Source organism: Lepidochelys olivacea (assembly GCF_965140295.1).
Source record: "Lepidochelys olivacea isolate rLepOli2 genome assembly, chromosome: 10".
In the NCBI taxonomy this organism is placed as follows: domain Eukaryota; kingdom Metazoa; phylum Chordata; order Testudines; family Cheloniidae; genus Lepidochelys; species Lepidochelys olivacea.
The window spans coordinates 69,504,122-69,523,829 of NC_140420.1; the positions used below are offsets into that span (position 1 = coordinate 69,504,122).

A 19,708-nucleotide genomic window follows, 5' to 3' on the forward strand; every position below is an offset into this window, starting at 1 on the left:
GAGTCTAGAAGAAAACGGAGGCAGAGCTATGAAGAATTCTATATACCTCACTTGACATGAGGGTGAGGCAAGCCCAGCAGGCAGCCAAATGAAAATGTCAGATTTCTTCCTTGCTGCAGCTATTTAAGAGCCATTTATTAAAATGAAAGAAATTAAGACTAAAAATAAAACAGCTGAAAGAAACCCATAACAGCTCATTGGGTGTTGATAAATCTCACACACGCAGTGCTTCCAGCTGCCAACAAGATGGAAATTCATGTTTAGATTTCTATGAAAACACTAATTAACCACAGTAGGCACTGTTAATGTTTATGCAATCCACCTGTAATGCATTCTTACTGGGGTAGGTCGTTACCATATCAACTTTATTAGGCCTCAAGTAGCACTTATTTCAAATGATTAATTTTTCTTGCCTGGATGAGAATGAGCATTGTTCAGATGCAACTCTTGCTGCACTGTGGGGGTGAGGCTGTTTAAAAGCTGATAGAGAAATTTCATTAATACTGTTTCCTCTGTGTGCTTGTCTGTAAGACATTAGGTCATTATACAAAAAATGCCATCTCAATTGTGGCAGTCCTCTAAGGAAGAGCAAGCTGGGGAATATCTTGCCTTCAATGAAAATAAAAGCAAAACTAAGCACCTTTGGCCAGATTCTCACCTGGTGTAAGTCAGCATTGCTCCCAATATCTTGCTCCTAGAGCCACACTCTGACATTGATTTCGTTTGACCAGATGATTTCTGTGACTCCTTATTTTGCCTGATGCAGCAGTGTGACAACGGCTTATTGTGTTGCACCTTGAAAAGGTACTGCACAGAACTTGCAGCCTGAAGCCACCATCACCTTCCCACCCGCAGGCTGCAACAGGCAAGAGCTGTGCCCTCCCAATTCAGGGCTGCTCTCCAACTCCTGGCATAACAGACAGGGCCCCAGTCTGGTCAAAGCTGGGGACCTGTTTGCAAAGCTCATTTATCCTTGGGTTTGAGGGCAGTTAACGGAGCACAGATCTTATTGTATGGGGTGAGGAGTTCCATTGGAATTCATGGAATTTGATTCATAAGGAAGTTATTTGTTTTCTGGATTTCCCTTTCATTTGTTCAGTGTTTTCAACCAAACAGTCAGACAATGACTGACAAGGTATAGTCATATACTGCAATTCAAAGGCTAGTGTTTCATAGACGTGCAGACTGTTTTACTGATTTCCCTCCCCTAGCCGCCCCCCCCCCCATGTGTGCCCACTGTTAGCCGGTTGGCTGTATCCCTAAATTATAGCCAGACATCCACCAATCTGATTGTCTAACACCCGTTCTATTTCTATACTGTCCGCTGGAAAGGGCTAATCTCAATATCATTGAGTTTGCCTGACAGATTTCAGAGAGCCAGACTGGGGCCCATAAGGTATCCCTGTATCACCTGCAGTAAGGGTAGCCAGCACAGGGAACAGTGTAGAGAAAAGAAAGAACAGCCTCCATGGGGCTGCTACATCCCTTTCCATGCATGTAGCAGTTAGTGGGTGGGACATTCTCCCCCCAGTCCTACATGCTGGGGAAAGTAGTCTATCATATATAGGGCTTGTACAAGGATCGTCCCCCTGGAAGAGAGGGAAAGCAAGAAGCAGATTGTCACAAGTGCACAAAACCATGACGAGCCCCAAATTTGAACCAATCCAAGTTTGTACATTTCTGTATTCCCAAATCACATTAACTGTTACTCTCAGCCTATGGTGTGTTCTCTTTTGAAACTGGAGAGTTATATTCTCTGGGGTTGAAAGTCACCCTAGTGCAATGAGCCACACCAAGCCCCATTCATCACTGAAGCCCTCAATCAAGGCTATCTTTAAAAATTCAGCTGTTTAGAAGCTATTAATTTTACTCTAGGTTAGTTGTATACTACACTATGGTGTTTACATTTGTATACCAAAACACTTTGAAGTTGATCTATTCTCTCTAGTTATTCTCTTATCTTCTAGTTTTTAAGGTACTCAGATGTTCATGAATTAGGACACTGCTGAGTTTTCATTAGGCTTTTTTTTTTTTATTAAGTTTTGTTCTGTCCTTTTCTTGCCCTAGGTTCTCTTAGCTGGCATAGTTCACACCCACATCCATTTTGCTGCTGTAATTGAGAGCACATCCTGTGAAGTCTACCCTAATCAAGCAGGCCTCCTCTCGTGGATCAGTACACTAGCTATAGTCTTTGGATTGGCATCAAACGTGGCCCCAGGGAAGCTCACAGTGAGTTTGAGTACATGTCTGCCATTTTACTACAACATAATTATGGGGAGTTTCACTTTGGACATGAGTTGACCCACATGAAGGAGCCAGAAAACACGTTTAGTTCACTAAAGTCTCAGTTAATCCTGTACATAGTCAAGGAGCCTGTTGCTGCAGATCCTGTATGATACCTGCAATGGTTATTAAGCCCCAATTCAGAAAAGCAGTCGAGCATATGCTTAAACGGTATTTAAACATGGGCTGAAGTGCTTTGCTGAATTGGGGCCTAAATGGAAGGGCTGATGCCACTTCTCTTCCCCTGGCAATGATATAGAAGATGGTAGTTACTGTGTATTGTAAGTTGGCAGTCTGATTCAAATAGGAAAAAGCAGGGGCAGCAGCAGGATACCAATAGCAGCAATGATAAGTCTGATGTTTCCACATCAGCACAGAGCTCAACCAAGGGAGCGGAATTCAGAAAACTGAACATTTGTATCATTTTTAGGATTTCAATGAACGTAGCTGTCTGCTGAATGCTTTGACTAGTGGAGTCAGTGAAATACATTGGTCATGAGACTTTGCTTTTTCCATGTTTGTATTATAGAATAAATCTATTAACTGATAAAAGAGAAATAAAAAAACATAAAACAGTCATGTAAAGCTTAGTTTCCTGCTAAGGAACAGTAGGAGACAAGACTGATTTCATGGACTAGAGAGTTCATCAGCAATAGAAAACAGGCAAGTGAGAGATAGTAGAACAAATGAGCTTATTAAGACCCTGATCCTGCAACAGTATTGCTAGTCCAAAAGAAATCACTAATCATTAGTCAGGCCCCATAACTCCTGAGATTGGCAGAACAGCAGGAAACTTCAAAAAAGTTGGGTGTTTTTTTTTTTTTTTTAATTTGCCTTCTGGTTTTCGTACCTTTAAGATGCATTCAGGTCACGTTTTCAAGCTTTTCTCTGCAACTCCGAGGTCTAGAAGCCTTTTTTTTTTTTTTTAAAGGGAAGCTGGAATTCCAACAGTCAGAGGATTTCAAGGGCTGGTGTGTTTAAAAAAAAAAAAAAATTAAAAAAAAATAAAGCTCCAAATATCATGAGACTAGTGATAACATTGTGAGAACTGACAACTGCAACAGGGTTCACTTACCACCAGGGCACCTCCTCATGGTGATTCTGGGGATTAGCTCCTTCCACATCCGATACCCCCTTCTGCTGCTCATTCACAAGCCCTGCAACTTCTCTTCTGCAACTCAGGGTGCTCCTTCTTGATGCCTCAGCTGCTCCCTCTTCATGGCTTACTGCTCCAGCCAGGTCATTGTGTGTCTTCTCCCCAGGGTACCAAAGGATCGCTGGATCAACTGTACAGTTACCTTTCTAGGCTATCCTATAGTTGAAGACTAGTGCCACTTTTCTCCATGGCAGATAAGAAAACTCAGGCCTGCCCACTACTCTGGGTTCCAACACAGGGACCCTCTGTTCAGCAGCCACAGTCTGCTCACTCCCAGACTCTGTTATTATTTCCCTATGCTCCTTCCTACTCTTCTTCTCCAGCTCCCTGTAGCTAGTTCACTCCACTCAGGTTCTTGACAGAGTCACATGCTCACCTAGGGAGTGACTACAGAACATCCCCTTGCTGGCTTTCTAGCAGCCCAATGGGCTCATCTGAACTTCATCTTCTATTAGGGCTCACCTAGTCAGCCTGATTCTCCTACAGGTGCAGCCTATTAGTTGGGAAGGGGCTAATTAACCTATTTTAACCCTTTCAGGTGAAGTGCGGCGTGAACACCCAATCCCAGGAACACTGAAAATGTAAATCAGGGGCTATATTTAAAGTGTGCAACCAAGTCTGTGAGTTACCTCTTTTTAAGCATAGCAACAACTGAAGACTCAGGTTCAAAATTGTGATCTGTAGTCTTTATTGCACATTCAAATTTCCACCTTAATAGCAATTCTTACCATAACTATCACTATCCGTTATACTGAAGTGCTATATGAAAATATACCCTGTCCTTTGATATCTCTGCAGTTTGTCTTTTCATCTCTGCAGGATATTTGGATTACTTCTGCTCATCTCTTAACTTCATCTGAATTTTGCCATGTCCTAAAATAGATACTTCATTAACTTATTGCTCTACTTGCATCAGGTCTTAGGGACATATCACATGTGGGATAAGGGTATAATGTGTTCCTTAATTCTCAAACCCCTCCCCCCATCCTAAAATAATTTTCTCATTTCCCCCATACCTCCTGGAGTACAATCATTAGACCTTCAGTGATAGCATTGCACGGGGTCGTAGAACTTCCAGTAGAAATGGATGGCTGTCTTGTCACAATACCTGCTATAATAATAACCAAAATAGGCAGAGATAATCCAGCCATTAGGAGAGTGAATGGTACTGGTCTGTGTGTTCGTTACTCAATAATTAGCAATACTTGTGGATTCCCCCACCACAAGTATTGCATATGCTGCTTGTACTGTTTAGTCTTGATCACATGAATATTTAGCAGCTTTTCATGCTTGAGAACCATGGCACAAATCTTGCTCATCATCACTTGACAACATCAGCGTCACTGAGTATTTCATGCCCTGGTCTCACACCTGCCACTATTTGCAATTGTACTCATCAGCTCCAATGTACATTTTATGTCATATTGCTGAGTTAACCCTTCTGTTCTGTTCAGATGCAGAGTGTTTTTATGTAAGGGCGGGGGCTGTTCCTGTGGTATCTGGATCCTTTAGCTGTTTACTGTCATAGGCCCCATTTGGGTCACTTCCCCTCTGATTATGGTGGCCATCACACGATGATTATGGCAGCAATCTCTTAGTTAAATACATGGGGATGGTGTTCAGAAGGGGTATTTACTGGGTGTTACTAGATGAAGAAATCAATCAACTGTCCCTGTACAGCAGCTATGTAATGGTGCTGTCTTGTTGATAACGCCTTTCATTCACACTACTGTCTGTCTCCTGCCTGATTCCAATGGCAATTTAGGGCCTGGTCCTGAGAGTTGTTTAGCACCCTTACGGGGAGGAGAAACAGGTTGGTGACATCAGGCTGCCTTAGCCAATCCCTTTGTGTTGTTTGGATCCTTGGTAGTAATAATGCAGTTTCTACACTGCCAGTTTTCTGTAATGCCCCAGCAACTCCAGAAACCAGCAGTGCACAACACTGTCAAATACCTTCTGCTAACTAATCTATCATGTCATTCAGATGAGCACAAACAGCAGACAGGCACACTCCTGTATGGCTGGATTTACAAGAGGATTTTTCCCTTTTGGCAGTGTGAATGGCTGGAATAATGTGGGTAATTGGTCAAGCCATGGGTTAGCAGGGTGACTTGCAATGCTGGGCCATTCCTCCAAGGACTAAGGTCTGAAGCACTTCCTTTGACTGATCTGAGACATAAGTCACTAAGGATCAGGCAAATCAGAGGACCATCTGTTGTGTAGGGATGAATTAATGCGGAGAGCAGAGGGAAGGGAGCCATGTGATTATGTGATCCATGCAGAACTCATTTATGACATTGAGAATAGAACTGGTGGGAAAATAGCTGGGGGTGGAGGGAGTTGGGTGTTCCCTGCAGAAAATGCAGGGTAAAATATTTCAGCCCAAATCAGAAAAAATGCAATTAAAACTGGCACCATGGGTCCTCATGGGAGTTGTATTTCAGGTACCTTATGCTCACATTCTTCTCTGTGGATGTAGCACTCTGGCTCCACTACCTCTCCCATGATACACCACTTGCTGCCCCTGTGGGGAGCAGAGGGGGTGCATCTAGACATGGTGCATGGCTGGAGATGTAGTTCAGACAGAGAGCCCAGCCCATGGAGGAGAACAGGAGCATAAGGCATGCGAACTATAACTCCCATGAGACACCACAACACCCTTTTAGATAGAATGTGTCTTTTATAAAATATCAACATTTTCTGTGTAATGTTAATACTTTTCATGAGAAGTTCCATTTAGTCAAAAAACAATTTTCTGTCAAAAAACAGTTTCAATGGATAATTTCCCACCAGCCCTAGCTGCGAATCCATATGTGGGAATCTGTAACAGGATAACAACATTGGAGAGAAAAATCAAGTCCAAGCTAGCTGGTCACTTAAACCTCCGATTCCAGACAGCTTCCCCATTCAGGACAGCTCTTAACTTTACCTGCTTGAAGTCTAAGGGTTGTCAACTTGAGCTTAAGTGCTCTCCTGAATTGGGCCCTTAGTCCCAATTCAAATGCTCTCAATTCTGATGCCTTTGGATGTTAGCTCAAGAGCAGAGCGAGGCTCAGCTATCCTCTACCACCACTAGTACTGCCTTGGAAAGTCTGAATAGCACAGTTCTAGAATTACTGTCCTACACCAGATTTTTGGAGCGTGAAGGTGATAAGGCTTCATTGCTCAGAACATTTCACCGTGGCTTAGTCTACATTAGAAAGTTTTACCAGTAAAATGTTACTGGTCTCACCACAGGCTTCCCTGCATCCACACTCAGATCTGAGTCCTGCGAACAAAAGCCTGAAATTTTGCTGGTAAAATTAAACCAGTCTTCAGACGGTATGATTCTACTGGCAGGATGCCTGTGTGGACACAGCAGTACCTGAATGGACAAATACAGTCCTCCAGCAACAAACCCACAATGCAACAGTTCCTGCAGCAGTGACCTCTCTGGTCAAAGTTTTTAACTCTGCTGCCCCGGGGTCACAGTGACTGAAATCTGCCCCCCCGTAAAGCATGTTCTGGAAATACCTCTTTCCCCGCCTGCCACCTTTACAACCACAGCTGAGCAAGCATGGCTCCAGCTGAATCGTATGCTGCCGCCTGTCGGGGAAAGGCGCTGCCCAGGCACAGCTGTGGACTTCCCACAGGAACAAAGATCTAGCTGTTGACATTGCAAAGAAGATGCAGACGCTGGGTTACAACAGGGACAAGAACCAACGGTGGGCAAAGGGGAAGAAGCTGTGGCAGGTTTACCAGGAGCAAAGGAGGACAACAGAAAGTCTGGCACTGCTCCCAACAGCTACTGCTATTATAAAGAGTTCGGTGCCACACTGAGTCGGGATTGCACCCTGGACCTGCAGGCTGAGGAGAAGCTGAATGAGGAGAGGGATGTGGAATATGCAGGCCCAACCAAGAACCAGGGGCCCTTGGAGACCCAACTGAACCCAAAGAGAGAACTCAACACTGGGGAAGGGGCCTGAGGTAGGTGTAATTTCCTGTCCGCCCCTTCCCCCCCAGTAATGCACAACATACTTTCTTCAGAGCTTCTGAAACTTCAGTCTCCTCCCTTTTTCCTCTCCCCCTCTCAAAATGGCAGTGGACTCTGCAAGGAACAAAGGAATTCTGTTTTAAAGTAGCTGGTTTATTTTAAGAGCATGAACTGGCAGTAACATGCAAACCTTTTGCCAGTACTTTTGCTTCCATTCAAAGTACACACTTCTTCCTGCAATGCTTGTGGGTAACCAAATCATATGCACTCCATAGAAAAACTAAAAAAAAACCCAATTGCATTGATTGTAAGCTCAATGCAAACCAATAAGTGACAATTCAAACTACATGATTTTGTAGAAAATGCTTTGTAAACGGATTGTTTTCAGGTGTTCAAGACCAGAACATGTTACCTGCAGACTGTGATTAGATGCAGGAAAGTGATAGAAACAGTGTGTGGTTAACTGGTGGGGAGCTGGCTTGGACTGGCTCACATTGCTATCTGGCAGTCATAGGGGCCCTCTGCCACTTGTGGAAGTGCCCATTTATCTGTGCCCACACAGCTTTCTGGCCCTCTGGGACAATTTCACTGAACTTTTCACTCAAGTAGAATGTGATCTTTGCTCAGACATTTCTCCTGCCAGAGTAGGGCACCTTCCCCACCACTCTGTACAGACCTCTCAGGGGATCATTGCTATAAAGATGCTGTCAGTATGAAGAGCTCCAGGCAACCATGTCCCTTTCATTTCAGAGCCAATGAACAATACGGAAGACTGCTTTGAATACACCTTCTCTGACCTGCACCTTGCACCCAAAGCAGCTAGCACCTTGCACTTTCTTTTTTAATAGCAGCCAAATGTGAATGCACTCTGCCAAAATACCTGTGTTGGCAGGAGTATTCTGGGAGAACTTTCGGCAGTAAAACTTTCCAATGTAGGCAGAACCTGTCTGTAGGCATATTCCACTGCATTAGTGCCTGGTTCCCACCCAAACCACCACGCTTATTCTAGCTCCAGTTTCTTTCCCCCAGTTGAAGTGTTTTTGAATGTTATTGAACAATAAGGAACTGTTTAGGGCTAATAGATGACTAGTTCCAAAGTTGCAGAAGATGTTTAAAGACCGAATCAGTATTCTTGTTCTTTTCCAGCAGACGCCCTCACCTCCTTCATCCACCAGCCTGACCAAGGGTGGATGTCAAGGGAAATCTCTCCCACCGCTCATTCTGTAAGTCGAATCAGTTTCCCTCCTTTAGGGCTCCAGTATATATCAATTGCATTAAGAGCTAAAGAATTTGCAAGCTACGGCAACTGGCCAGCAAACACTGTTCTGTGCTCAAGCCCACTTTACTCACAAATTTGGATAATGGGGGTTGAGAGTCTCTTAGATGATATAGTGCATCAACCCTGCGCTAGTCACACCATTCTGAGCAGTGCGGTTGTTGATGCACCGTGAGTTTAAAAGTCACACTGCCCCCCTGGAAAGCATTAACTGGCAATACTGCCATTATTGCCAGTAACTCCTAAAATTGCTGCAGCTGAAAGAGAAATGTATAGGAAAAAAGTTTGGTTTTTTTTACTATTTTTCCCTTTGTTTGCTTTGCGTGAGTGATAGCACTTTGACTATAGACAGTTTCCCTAACAGTTATCTGGGTCTTTTACAGAGTAACAGTGAAAAGTAAACTATTTTAAAAACAAGAGACTGTAGGGACAGGTGGGGTAATTTGATTTTTTTTTAACAGCAAACAATGGATTAGATTTCAAGTTGATGGTGCCCCTTTAACACTGTTTTCCTGGTTAAAAAAAAAATAAAACCAGCCACTCTTTATTAGCCTCTCAGGAGCAAACAGTAATGAGATAATTTAACAAACATGGGCATCGCCGCAGAAGAGCCAGACCTGGGTTCTATATCCCTCTTTGCCGGCTGACCCATAACATTTCCAGCCTTTCTTACCCACCAGAATGCAATCCTGCCCATTGAAGTCAATGGGAGTTTTGCCATTGACAACAAAATGCTATTTTCCCCATGCTTCATGATGCATATCAACTGTCCTGCTGTTTGACGGCATGATTGTTTTGCAGGTGTATGATGATGGTAGGAGTAAGCACAAACCCGGATGAGGAGAGATGCAAACAATGGAGGCGCCAACACCAGAGCCTGCATATGTTGATGTGGACAAAGGACTAACATTAGCATGTTTTGTCTTCCTTTGCCTTTTCTTGATCGTCATGATTATTCGCTGTGCAAAAGTCATCATGGACCCTTACAGCGCCATCCCAACTTCCACATGGGAGGAGCAGCACCTGGATGACTGAAAGGGACACTGCAGGAAGCTTTCACAGCACAATCTGGAAGACCTTTTCATTCAGAGAAGGTGAATGTATATTAAACCGAAATACAGAGTGGTGCAAATACCTCTGACAGCATATTGGTTACATTTTCTTGCATAGCAGGTTGTAGACATCATTGTGTCCCTATCTGATGGTACAGCCTATTTCTGTTATAACCTTCACATATTAACAAGAGAAATTACGATGTAACTTGAATAGCACAAAAGCTTTCTAGGCAATAAGACTCCCTTAAAGCTTCTAATATAAACCTCAACCTGGCATTCTTCTTCCTTAAGGAATATTGTCTGTGTTGTTTCCAATAAATAAGGGGATGGGTAGCTATCAGTACTTGGAAAAGCAATAAGGGCATTTGATCTTTCTTTGACAATGGGTTGCTTACAATATGTTTGTCAGTTATTTTTGTGCGGTTCTTAAGGCTATGAAAATGCCAGACCTTATAGGTGTGCATAGTCTAAGACTATGTAAAATGCCACCAAGGTCTCCTGGGAATTTCTGCCCCTGGGATGTCAGGGAATGTAAGTCCTAAAAAGGTATATACGGTGGAGTAGAGAGATGTGCACAAACTTATTCTTGGCCAACTGAGTTCTAGGCACACACTTCCCCTACAGTATTTTAGAAATGTACTTCCAAGGGTCACGATTATGAAATACACAAAACTTGTGACAATTTTCAAATGATCAGCTGTACAATTGCTCCCATCTTTTTATTTACAGTTGTTAGGAGTCAGCCTTGCTGCTACCCATCTGGGTTGCACAAGATTAAAGGAGCAAAGGCAAGAGAAGAAGAGACATATCTCAGAACTAGCTACTCTAGATAAGATGGGGTTATATTTTTCTACTGGTCAGTAAGAAAGAAGAGTATTTAGCAACAAATTATAACGTGCATTCTGCCATGGCAAAATTAAGTACTTTTAATAGAAGAACTTTTCACAAAATTGTAATATAAATATCTGCCCAATTTCCCCCGTTAACCATTCACTAATTATTGCAGATAAGGAGGAGAAAGGGATTCAAAGAGCTCCCAGATTATATTGTGCAGTTTTGAGGTTTGGAGGGAAAGGAATTCCCTTCAAATATAAATCCTAGGTTCTGTATTCCCTGAAGACTTTCAATCCTGTCTCTATTGCAAAAATTCACCCACAGCTGCTTTCCTGCAGTGACTACAGGTTTTGTTCAAGGGAGTCCAAGGAACTACTGGAGTAATAAGGAGTTTACCCTACAGGAGTCGTCCTGCAGATGCTAGGTCTCAACTAGAGCAGTCATGGGTGCATCCGTGAAGAACCAGTTTCCACCAAACCTGGAGGTATCCAGCTACTCACACACAGAGGGGGGTATTTGCCCCCTATATTCCCAACTCCGTGACCATGCTACCAGGTGCCTTTCTTTGATAAGGTTGCCTCCATGTTGTAGGATGCATTGTATAAGAAGGGGGGTATCCAATGGTTGGAGCAAGGAAGTAGGAATCAGGGTTCCTTGGTTTCTAGTCTCAGCTCTGTCACAGACATGCTACATGACCAGCAAGTCACTTCATTTCTCTGTGCCTCACTTTACTCATCTGTAAACTGAGCCACCATAATATCTGCCTGCCTCCCACTGAGCTCTGAAGCTTAATCAATATCAGAAAAGCACTTGGAGATCCATAAATAAGAAGCACTGCATATAGGTATAAAGTATTAATTTATTGTAATTATTTGTGAAGTTGGAATAAAGGGATTGGTTGAGATTCATTATAGGGTAGGTTAAATTCCCCCATTTCAGAGGAACCCCATAAGATGCTCTTCACCATTTAGCCCCTGCCTTAAGGACCAGATTCTGCTGTTCTTACTCCTGGTTGTTAGCACCTTGCTCAATTAATAATCCTGTTGGTTTCAGAAGGATTCTTTGTGGAGTAAGATGCTATTCCACATGACTAAGGGCATCCAAATCTGGCTCTAAGAGGTGTGGAGAGTATTGTGCAGAACTTCTGCACTGGGATGAATTTCACCCTCTGTTCATTTCTGGTGTTCATTTGGGAGAAAGGAGTTTACTATAGATGCTAGGATCTACCTGGATAGTGCAGCTCTCTTCCCAGCTACCTGACCTGGTTGAATTACCCATTGCCAGTAATTTAGCTGACAAGTTTAGCTCTTGTTTCTGTTGGCCAGTTGTGGATTTTTACAATGTGAACGTTATTCAACATAGTGTGTGCAAACAAATTGCTGTCTATTTTGTTCCTGGCTGGGGCACTACGAGTATCTCTTTACACTATATGAGTTATTGCCTCGGTCACATGGTATTGTTTCTGCTCCCTGACTGGGTGGCTCAATTTTGTCACCCGTAGTCACGTTGACTACTATCTTACACTGAGTTTACTGGGACTACTTACAGAGTCCAACAAGAGTAAGGGGAACAGAATCAGTCTCTTGATTGGCAAGAGTCACTTTTTTGTTCGCGAGTTATCTGCACGCCTAACTGCTCAGCCAATCGACAGTGCAAATGAGGCTTGTGATAGCCATTTTCAGTGTGAACACTCTGATGAATGTTTATCTGCACCCATGATACTTCGGCTTACCATAGGGTCACAAACAGAACCCCAATCCAGCAAAACACGTAACCACCTTAGAGCTGCTGTTTAGGAATTCAACACAAGGGACGCTATCTATGGATATGTCTATTTTCTACTAATAATGCATTTCTGTTTCAGCTGTAACCTCCCTGATTCATCCTTCTGTTGGTAAAAGGCGAAATCCTCATGCTTAGGCTTTCCATAAGCATCTACCCAGTCATCTAAGACCTTTCCATTTGAAGTTCATATCTACACACAGCTATTTCATTTCTTCACTGATCATGCAAACATGATCTGATTTCTATGCATCCCAGTCTGCTGCCACCTCACTCGCATAACCCCCAGGTTTCTTTGGGGCTATCTGTAAAAGGGAATGCTAGCTTCTGTGTCAAAAGCAAAAACACTCCTTATTTCTTGCCTTCTGAGTGTCAACTTGGCAATTTCTCACCTGTCTTTTAATCAGCACACATTATTCTAATGCACACATAATCCTGATCCTGCAATCCCAACGTCACATAACTTCCCTTGAAGTCAATAGAAGTTTTGTGTTAGAAACAGCTGCAGCATTGAGCATAGATAGTAATTTAAACTGCATGTAACAAGTGCCTCGGCTACTTTGTTTTATTTTAAATAATTATTCTCTACTTACAATCAGCAAACCTACTCATCTTGTAGTGAATGTGTTTATCTAATACAATAAATGGCCTCAACACAGAACTTGTTCTTGTTTTTTAAAAGTAAGGCCATCTTGGTTCTCTCCTGGTCTTCACAATCCATTCTGCTGGTCTCTACTATCTGAATTGTTCATTGGACTGTAAAGGACTAGATTGTAACTTTATCCTCTACCAAGAGTAAGAGGTGGCAAGTAGAGCAGAGACTCAGTCACAATTCCCTGCCTCTTTTGTCCAAGAGAAGAGTAAGTTGCTTCACTCCTTTTCATAGAGCAGCTTCACCCCCACAGCTACTATGGCTGGCAAATGGGAGCGCCTCCCACTGTCTCCATCCTTCTTTTCCAGCTTACTGACAGCCCAGTGTGTCAGACAAGTAGCCAGTGCTCTCCTCACCACTCTGGAGTCACAATCTGAGCAGGGCCAAGCCAGGGGAGTCGGAGGGAACCAATTCCCTTTTAGCCCCTGTGTATGTGAGTAAGGGCTGTGGCAATCTAGCCCGAAGAGAGGTGTCCCCGTGGTGGAACTATGGGGGAAAATTTTGTGGGCCAGATTTTCAAAGCTGGGGTGAACTGGAGCACAGTTGTTCTCGCTGCTCCTACAAAATCCACCTTTATGCATGTAGCTCGCCCACGTAATCACTGTGTCTGCACTAACAAGTGGCCAGTTGCATGTATGTGCCTGTCCTGGTGCAACTGCTCCACTAGTCTTTGAAGATCTGGCCCTTTGTACCTTGATCCTTTGCAATTTTAACCCTATTGCATAACGGGGGAGGTGTGTGGACAAGGATTCTAGGCAGGTGCAAACTCAATTAATGGATCATCTAAAATAATCACGGTACAGAGATTCTTTTTTGTTCCCCTAGTTTCATTTAGCAAAATCAATTTGGCACCAATGAAACCTGCAACTATGACCACTTTGTTTTACACTGGCAGGATTACAGCTGCAGGACTTCTAGAATTCCCTGAGTAAATCTGTCACTGCTCTTTAATAACTATACAAGAAACAGGAGGTTCACAGCACATAACAGGCAGCTACAAATCCTTGCCTCTGAAATGGTCCCACCAAGAATGTGTGAAGTCCTGAAAGCTTTGGTTAAAAAAAATTAATGTTTGCACGACGGTCTGGCTTCACAGGCTTAACAAGGGGAGAAGATCACGGAACCCAGTCAAACGGTGGGCCTTTAACGTTTCAACGTGCAAGAGAAATTGAATAAAACAATGCATTTGTGAGCTGTGGAACCTCTGGCTTTTCTAAACCTACCTGCCTTTCTCAAGCAACAGCAGTGACGGGGTAAGATCATCATTTTATGCAGCCACTTCCAGATGGCCTGTTCACCAGATACATAGAGGAGATCTCAGAGATACTGGCCTCTAAGTGTTCATAAGTATGGGCTGGAGTGTTCCTGCATAAAGGGACATGGAAGGCGGCAGCTCTAGACAGAGCCCCTTCTCCCTATGCTGGGGTGGGAGAGTAATTACTACCATCCCCCTTTCCCTAGCACAATACAGGGTTCACACACATGGAGCAGTGTGGGGATTGGAGTTAGAGCAGGGGAGTGGCCACTCTCTGTAGTGCTGCTCCCTGTAGACTCTATATGGAAACCATGAGGGAGCTAATTCTGTCCCAAGAGGTCCTATGACCTCTAGGTTTGGAGGCCAAACTTTCCCAGGCAGCCATTCTGATGTCCCTTCTCTGATCAGCTGTGTAAAAGGGGTGCTGAGCTGACCTGATGTTAAACCTTGGCTCATGGGATACCATGTCATGTAGCCTGTCCTAATGATTATTCTGCAGCACTATGGTATAGATGCCTAAGCCCCTGCAATCGTTTACTTTTGACTGAACTTGTAGTGTGTAACGTTTGAAAACAAGGAACATTTTGGGGGGAAAATATTGATGCACATTTAACATCCACTGAAACACATCGGCTTGGGCTGGTATGTGCTCCATGCGACCTGCCCAACAACAGTATTTCATGCTATTTTCACCCTGGAGAGGAAACCCCTTGAAAGTACTTTCTTGCAGCTTGGTGACAAACAGGTAAATTCTTTCCTGTTGTAAATGAACCCTGTTCCGAAAGACACAATGGAATTATACTTGTTTATACCCGCAGTGAATCTGCAGGGAACTGGAGCGGGAAATATGTGGCTGAGTTTGCAACAAAGACTCTTAAAGAGAAAAAACAGTAAGATTTATAACCATATTCTAGCAAGAAACAGAGGTTTGAATCCTCTGAGTTCTCATAACAGGCTCTATAGCTCTGAGCTAAAGATCAGAGCTTGAGTGAACAACCTGAGTCACTCTAAATGCATTTATGAGAGAAGTAACTAACCCTGAATTTACAGAACAGAGACCTTGTCCAATGCTAACTTACAGCTTTTCCTGAAAGAAACAGAGGGATGTGCATGATGCCAGCTAGGGAATTACAACAGCAGCACATTCCTGCTGACTCAGTGTGGGTCTGAGAGGGTAACTCCGTCCCCCACTGCTTGAGGCCAATGAGCAAGGCTAGCTCAGGAGCTGCAAGCTTTGGTGAGGAGAATGTGTGCTTGCGCTCTGGCCATCCAGATGCCATAAGAGAGTCTTGATTCATGCACATTGCGTGCTGCGTAGGTTGAAGTCTCTATCGTCCTGAGAAAGGGAGATGAAGCAGGTGGCATCGAAGCATCTGCTACCTGTATTATATATGACATAAATGCAAGGGGAGGAGAGGAGCTGTCCAGTTGCATCTCACACTGGTCTGACTTTTAACATGAACATGGTAAATGGACTTTGCAAACACTGCAGAGCCAGGACAACGTATTTAATCTGTTTAGTGGCCTCTGGTGCCCATTAAAAATGGTGGGGCTGCAAGAGGGGTAGAGGCACCAGTGACCATGCAAGACATCCCTAGCTTTAGTTTTAAGAGACTGATAAGTCTATGAGCAGGATTATCTGACGAGGCTGCCTGTGATAGCAGGGGACTGGAGTCAATGGCCCAAGAGGTCCCTTCCAGTCCTAGGTAGCCCTCTACTTTGCCTTGTGGAGCAGAACTGAAATAGCTTCACAAAAGCCTGTATTCCTGGCTCTGAGCCGCCACCCTCTGCTGCCTGCAGTCCATATGTCATCAGTCAGGTGTAGCACAGCTTCCAGCAGCAGGAGCAACTTCACCAGGAGCTCTCCAGTGGCAGCAGGCGGTACTGCACCCTGCAGTACGTCAGCCACACAACATGGATGTGATGTGACTGGCGGGGCTTAGCTCCATTGTTCTGGAAGGATTAGCTGCCCCTACAGCTTTGCGCTCGAGCTGATCACACATAGATTAAACCCCACACACCTTTTTACAGCTCTGTCCTGCTTCCTTGGAGGCACTAGGCCCAATTCTGACATCACCTACACCAGTTTTACACTGGCATAATTTCACTTGAATTCAATTCACTCCTGATTTAGAAATGCGTTGAATCAAAATCAAGCCAGCTATCTATACAAAAAGCCCCATTTCAGCTGATTTCTGGAGAGTTATCTCTGGTGTGGAGATCCTGGTCACGTAGACTTTGGAATTTAAATTAATCATTTTTTCTGTCACTCAGTCTGGAGTGGTTCACAACTGTGAGTGCTGACTTCAGGGCAAACTGTCAAAACTGGTGGTGTGTTCTATAATTAGATTTCACCAACCTAGTAACAAATGTGAACTCCTGGATCACTGTAACAGTCTTACCATGGAGTCACACACAGTCCTCTTGGGCATTCCAGTCTATCTTGCCACCCAGGTGAGCTGGATTTAGTGATAGTTGGTTATTGTATTACAAGAAAGAATATAACAGAGTCAGGTTGCTTCCAGACCCAAGAGACCAGTCACTTACCCCAGGTCTATCTGAACCTCACAACTCACCCCACAGACAATGATGGTAGCCAATCCTCGTAGTAAACTAACTAAGGATTTATTAACTAGGATAAAGCAGAGAGAGAGTTAATTACAGGTTACAGCAGACAAACATATATCCACAAATGAGTTATAGTCTATGGTTCCAAAAGGTGACAGAGTTGTAGCAATCTGTCAGCACTCAATGTCTTTTGGGGCTAACCTAGGTTGACCCTGGGGATCTCTGCTTCTGTTACATAGCTCCAGCCCTGTGAGAGTCCAAACAGCCAGAGAGAGAGAGAGATCCAGTTTCTCCTTGTCTGGTATTATTATCCCTTCCACTTCGTAGTCCAAACTGATGGGATGCATGTGACACTGCACCCCATATTCTTCATCGTGATATTATTATATGATATGATTTAGCATACTTATGATGTGTTTTATGCAAGACAGCTCATGTGAGGTGTCATTGGAAAAGTTATGATTTGGTGAATATGATTATCTTATATGTATGCAAGTATCATTTTTGTATCTAAAGTTAGGAATATTGACTATGTATCTGTATTTCAATTGTGCTTACACTGTGTGACACCCACAACTAGCCTTTCTGGTACAACCATGAAAAAGCCAGACAGTGCTGATGGCCCATCAACAAATACAACGAACCCTGGAAGAATTTAACATTCCTGTGAACATTCCAGACAGCCTGTAAGTAATGGCTGCTATGACTCTACAAGGACATGTGACCAGGCCACCTGATTCTGGACTCCATCTTGGGATGTCAGTATTTTTCCACAAACCAATCTGGGAACCAAGTTTTGAAACAAAGGGTTCCTGCCATATGCTAAAGCTATATAAGGCAGGGAGTGACATCATCTGTTGTTTTTCACTCCTCACAGAAGAAGACTCCTGGAAACACCTGAGGAACAAAGACTGAACTGGGGGAAGTGCTGGACCCAGGCTAAAGGGATGTCTAGCCTGTGTATGAAAGATCTGGGAATTCCAAGCTGCAAAGAAAACATGGCCTTTGCCTTAAGAATCTACAAGTCTGCCTGTACCATAAGTTTGGATATGAATAGCAGATTCTTACCCTATCTATCTAGTATATTAAGCTTAGGTTGCATTTTTGTTTATTTGCTAGGTAATCTGCTTTGATCTGTTTGCTATCACTTATAATCGCTTAAAATCTATCTTTTGTAGTTAATAAATTTATTTTGTGTTTTACTCTAAACCAGTGAGTTTGGAGTGAAGTACGTGGGAATCTTAGTTCAGAGAGGCTGTTGCATATTCCTCTCCACACTGGGGGGGAGGAGAACTGGATAATAAATTCATACTGGTTGGGGTTCGGACCAGGGCAGGATGGTACTGCTCTGGAGTCGTAGGCTGGAAATCTGGGGATTATTTTGGCTGTAGTCTCTCTATTGTTAGTTCACATGTGGTAGCTGGTCAGAGCACCTGCATGTAACTGCAGCTGGGTGTGTCCTTACCTGCATGTATGCAGGTGGAAATGTAAGACCGGGAGCATATCTGCAGCTTATCACAGCAGCACAGTGTGAGAGGGAGCGCAGGCTGGTGGGTCAGAGGGCTCAGTGGTACCCCAGTTCCTGGTGGCACCCCGGCGGGAACCCGTCACAATATGTTCACACGTAGATCTCTCCTTCCTGGAGGGAGTTAGGAATGCAGTTAACAGGGCATCTGTCCTTTGATGCTACACAGTTCCTCGTCTGCCTTTAACTGGCCATCTTGTATGCAGGACGAGCACTTTACCTTAATTAATGCTTCTTGCTCTGTATGTATAAATATCTTCTTATTATATGTTCCATTCTATGCATCCAATGAAGTGGGCTGTAGCCCATGAAAGCTTATGCTCAAATAAATATGTAAGTCTCTAAGGTGCCACAAGTATCCCTGTTCTTTTTGCTGATGCAGACTAACATGGCTGCTACTCTGAAACCTACAATTACAGAGGTTTACAGTGCAAACACTCAAAATACAACATTATACCATGGGCTATAGTGGTTAAAAATGAGATCAACACAGATCTTACAAGCATTTAATAAAGTCTAAACACTAAACACATTCTTACCAACTTAACATCTAATAGCTATTTTGATAATGCTAACATTCTAGGGTTGCCAGTTTTGATTGGATGTATTTCCTGTAGGTTTCATCTCATGACATAATTAATTATTCCTGGAGATTCCAGGACAATCCTGGAGGGTAGGCAACCCTATAACACACAGCTAAGCAAGACTGGTTTCCAGCTATGCACTTGTGTTTGGTGAGGGCCTTGGCATGAGCTGGCACCAGGTCTGCCAGCATCACATGGACGTCTTTGATCTCGCTAGCTCCATTTTGAAGCCATGCTCCCAACTGCTTCTCTCTGCTCCCTCTAGATTTTGCTCCTCTGCTCTGTTACAGCTCCTGACACCATCAGCTGAGCACCACCAGCAGCCGTAAATGTGTTTCATCTACAAACAGCATGGCCAGGTCCTCAAAGGGATTTAGGAGCCCAGCTCCCACTGAAATCAGGATCTGAGCTCAAATAAATACATTAGAGGACTAGCTCATATTGTTTGTTCTTGACAAGGCATTTTACTTACACAGCAAATCAATTAATATGAAGTGCATAACAGAGGCAAAAACAGAAGGAAGAGGACTGCATTCTCACTCCCAAAATGGGCTGACAACTGAAAATCGAGAATCTGGTTGACTGGGGACAGTTGGAATGGAACACGTTGTGACAGCATACTTCATCATCTCCTTTCAAAGGAAGCCACGTGATCTTAGGCAACATCAGAATGACAAAATGCAGCTCTATTTTAATCAATAAGCATCAAGCTTGTGGCTGGGTATATCCAGAGAGCTTATTCATAAATTAATTGCATGGTGCTAC

At 43.6% G+C, this 19,708-nt stretch overlaps 1 protein-coding gene across 1 annotated transcript in view; it reads left to right on the forward strand.

Moving 5' to 3' along the window:
• LOC311527845 (uncharacterized protein) overlaps positions 1-9,631 on the forward strand; it is a 33,890-nt gene extending 24,259 nt beyond the window's left edge. The window contains exons 3-5 of the mRNA XM_084642234.1: positions 2,068-2,229; positions 8,559-8,635; positions 9,490-9,631. Of these exons, the coding sequence (XP_084498360.1) occupies positions 2,068-2,229; positions 8,559-8,635; positions 9,490-9,595 (345 nt within the window). The 3' untranslated portion in view covers positions 9,596-9,631. The remainder of the gene's footprint in view (positions 1-2,067; positions 2,230-8,558; positions 8,636-9,489) is intronic.
• Positions 9,632-19,708: the final 10,077 nt, after the last annotated feature.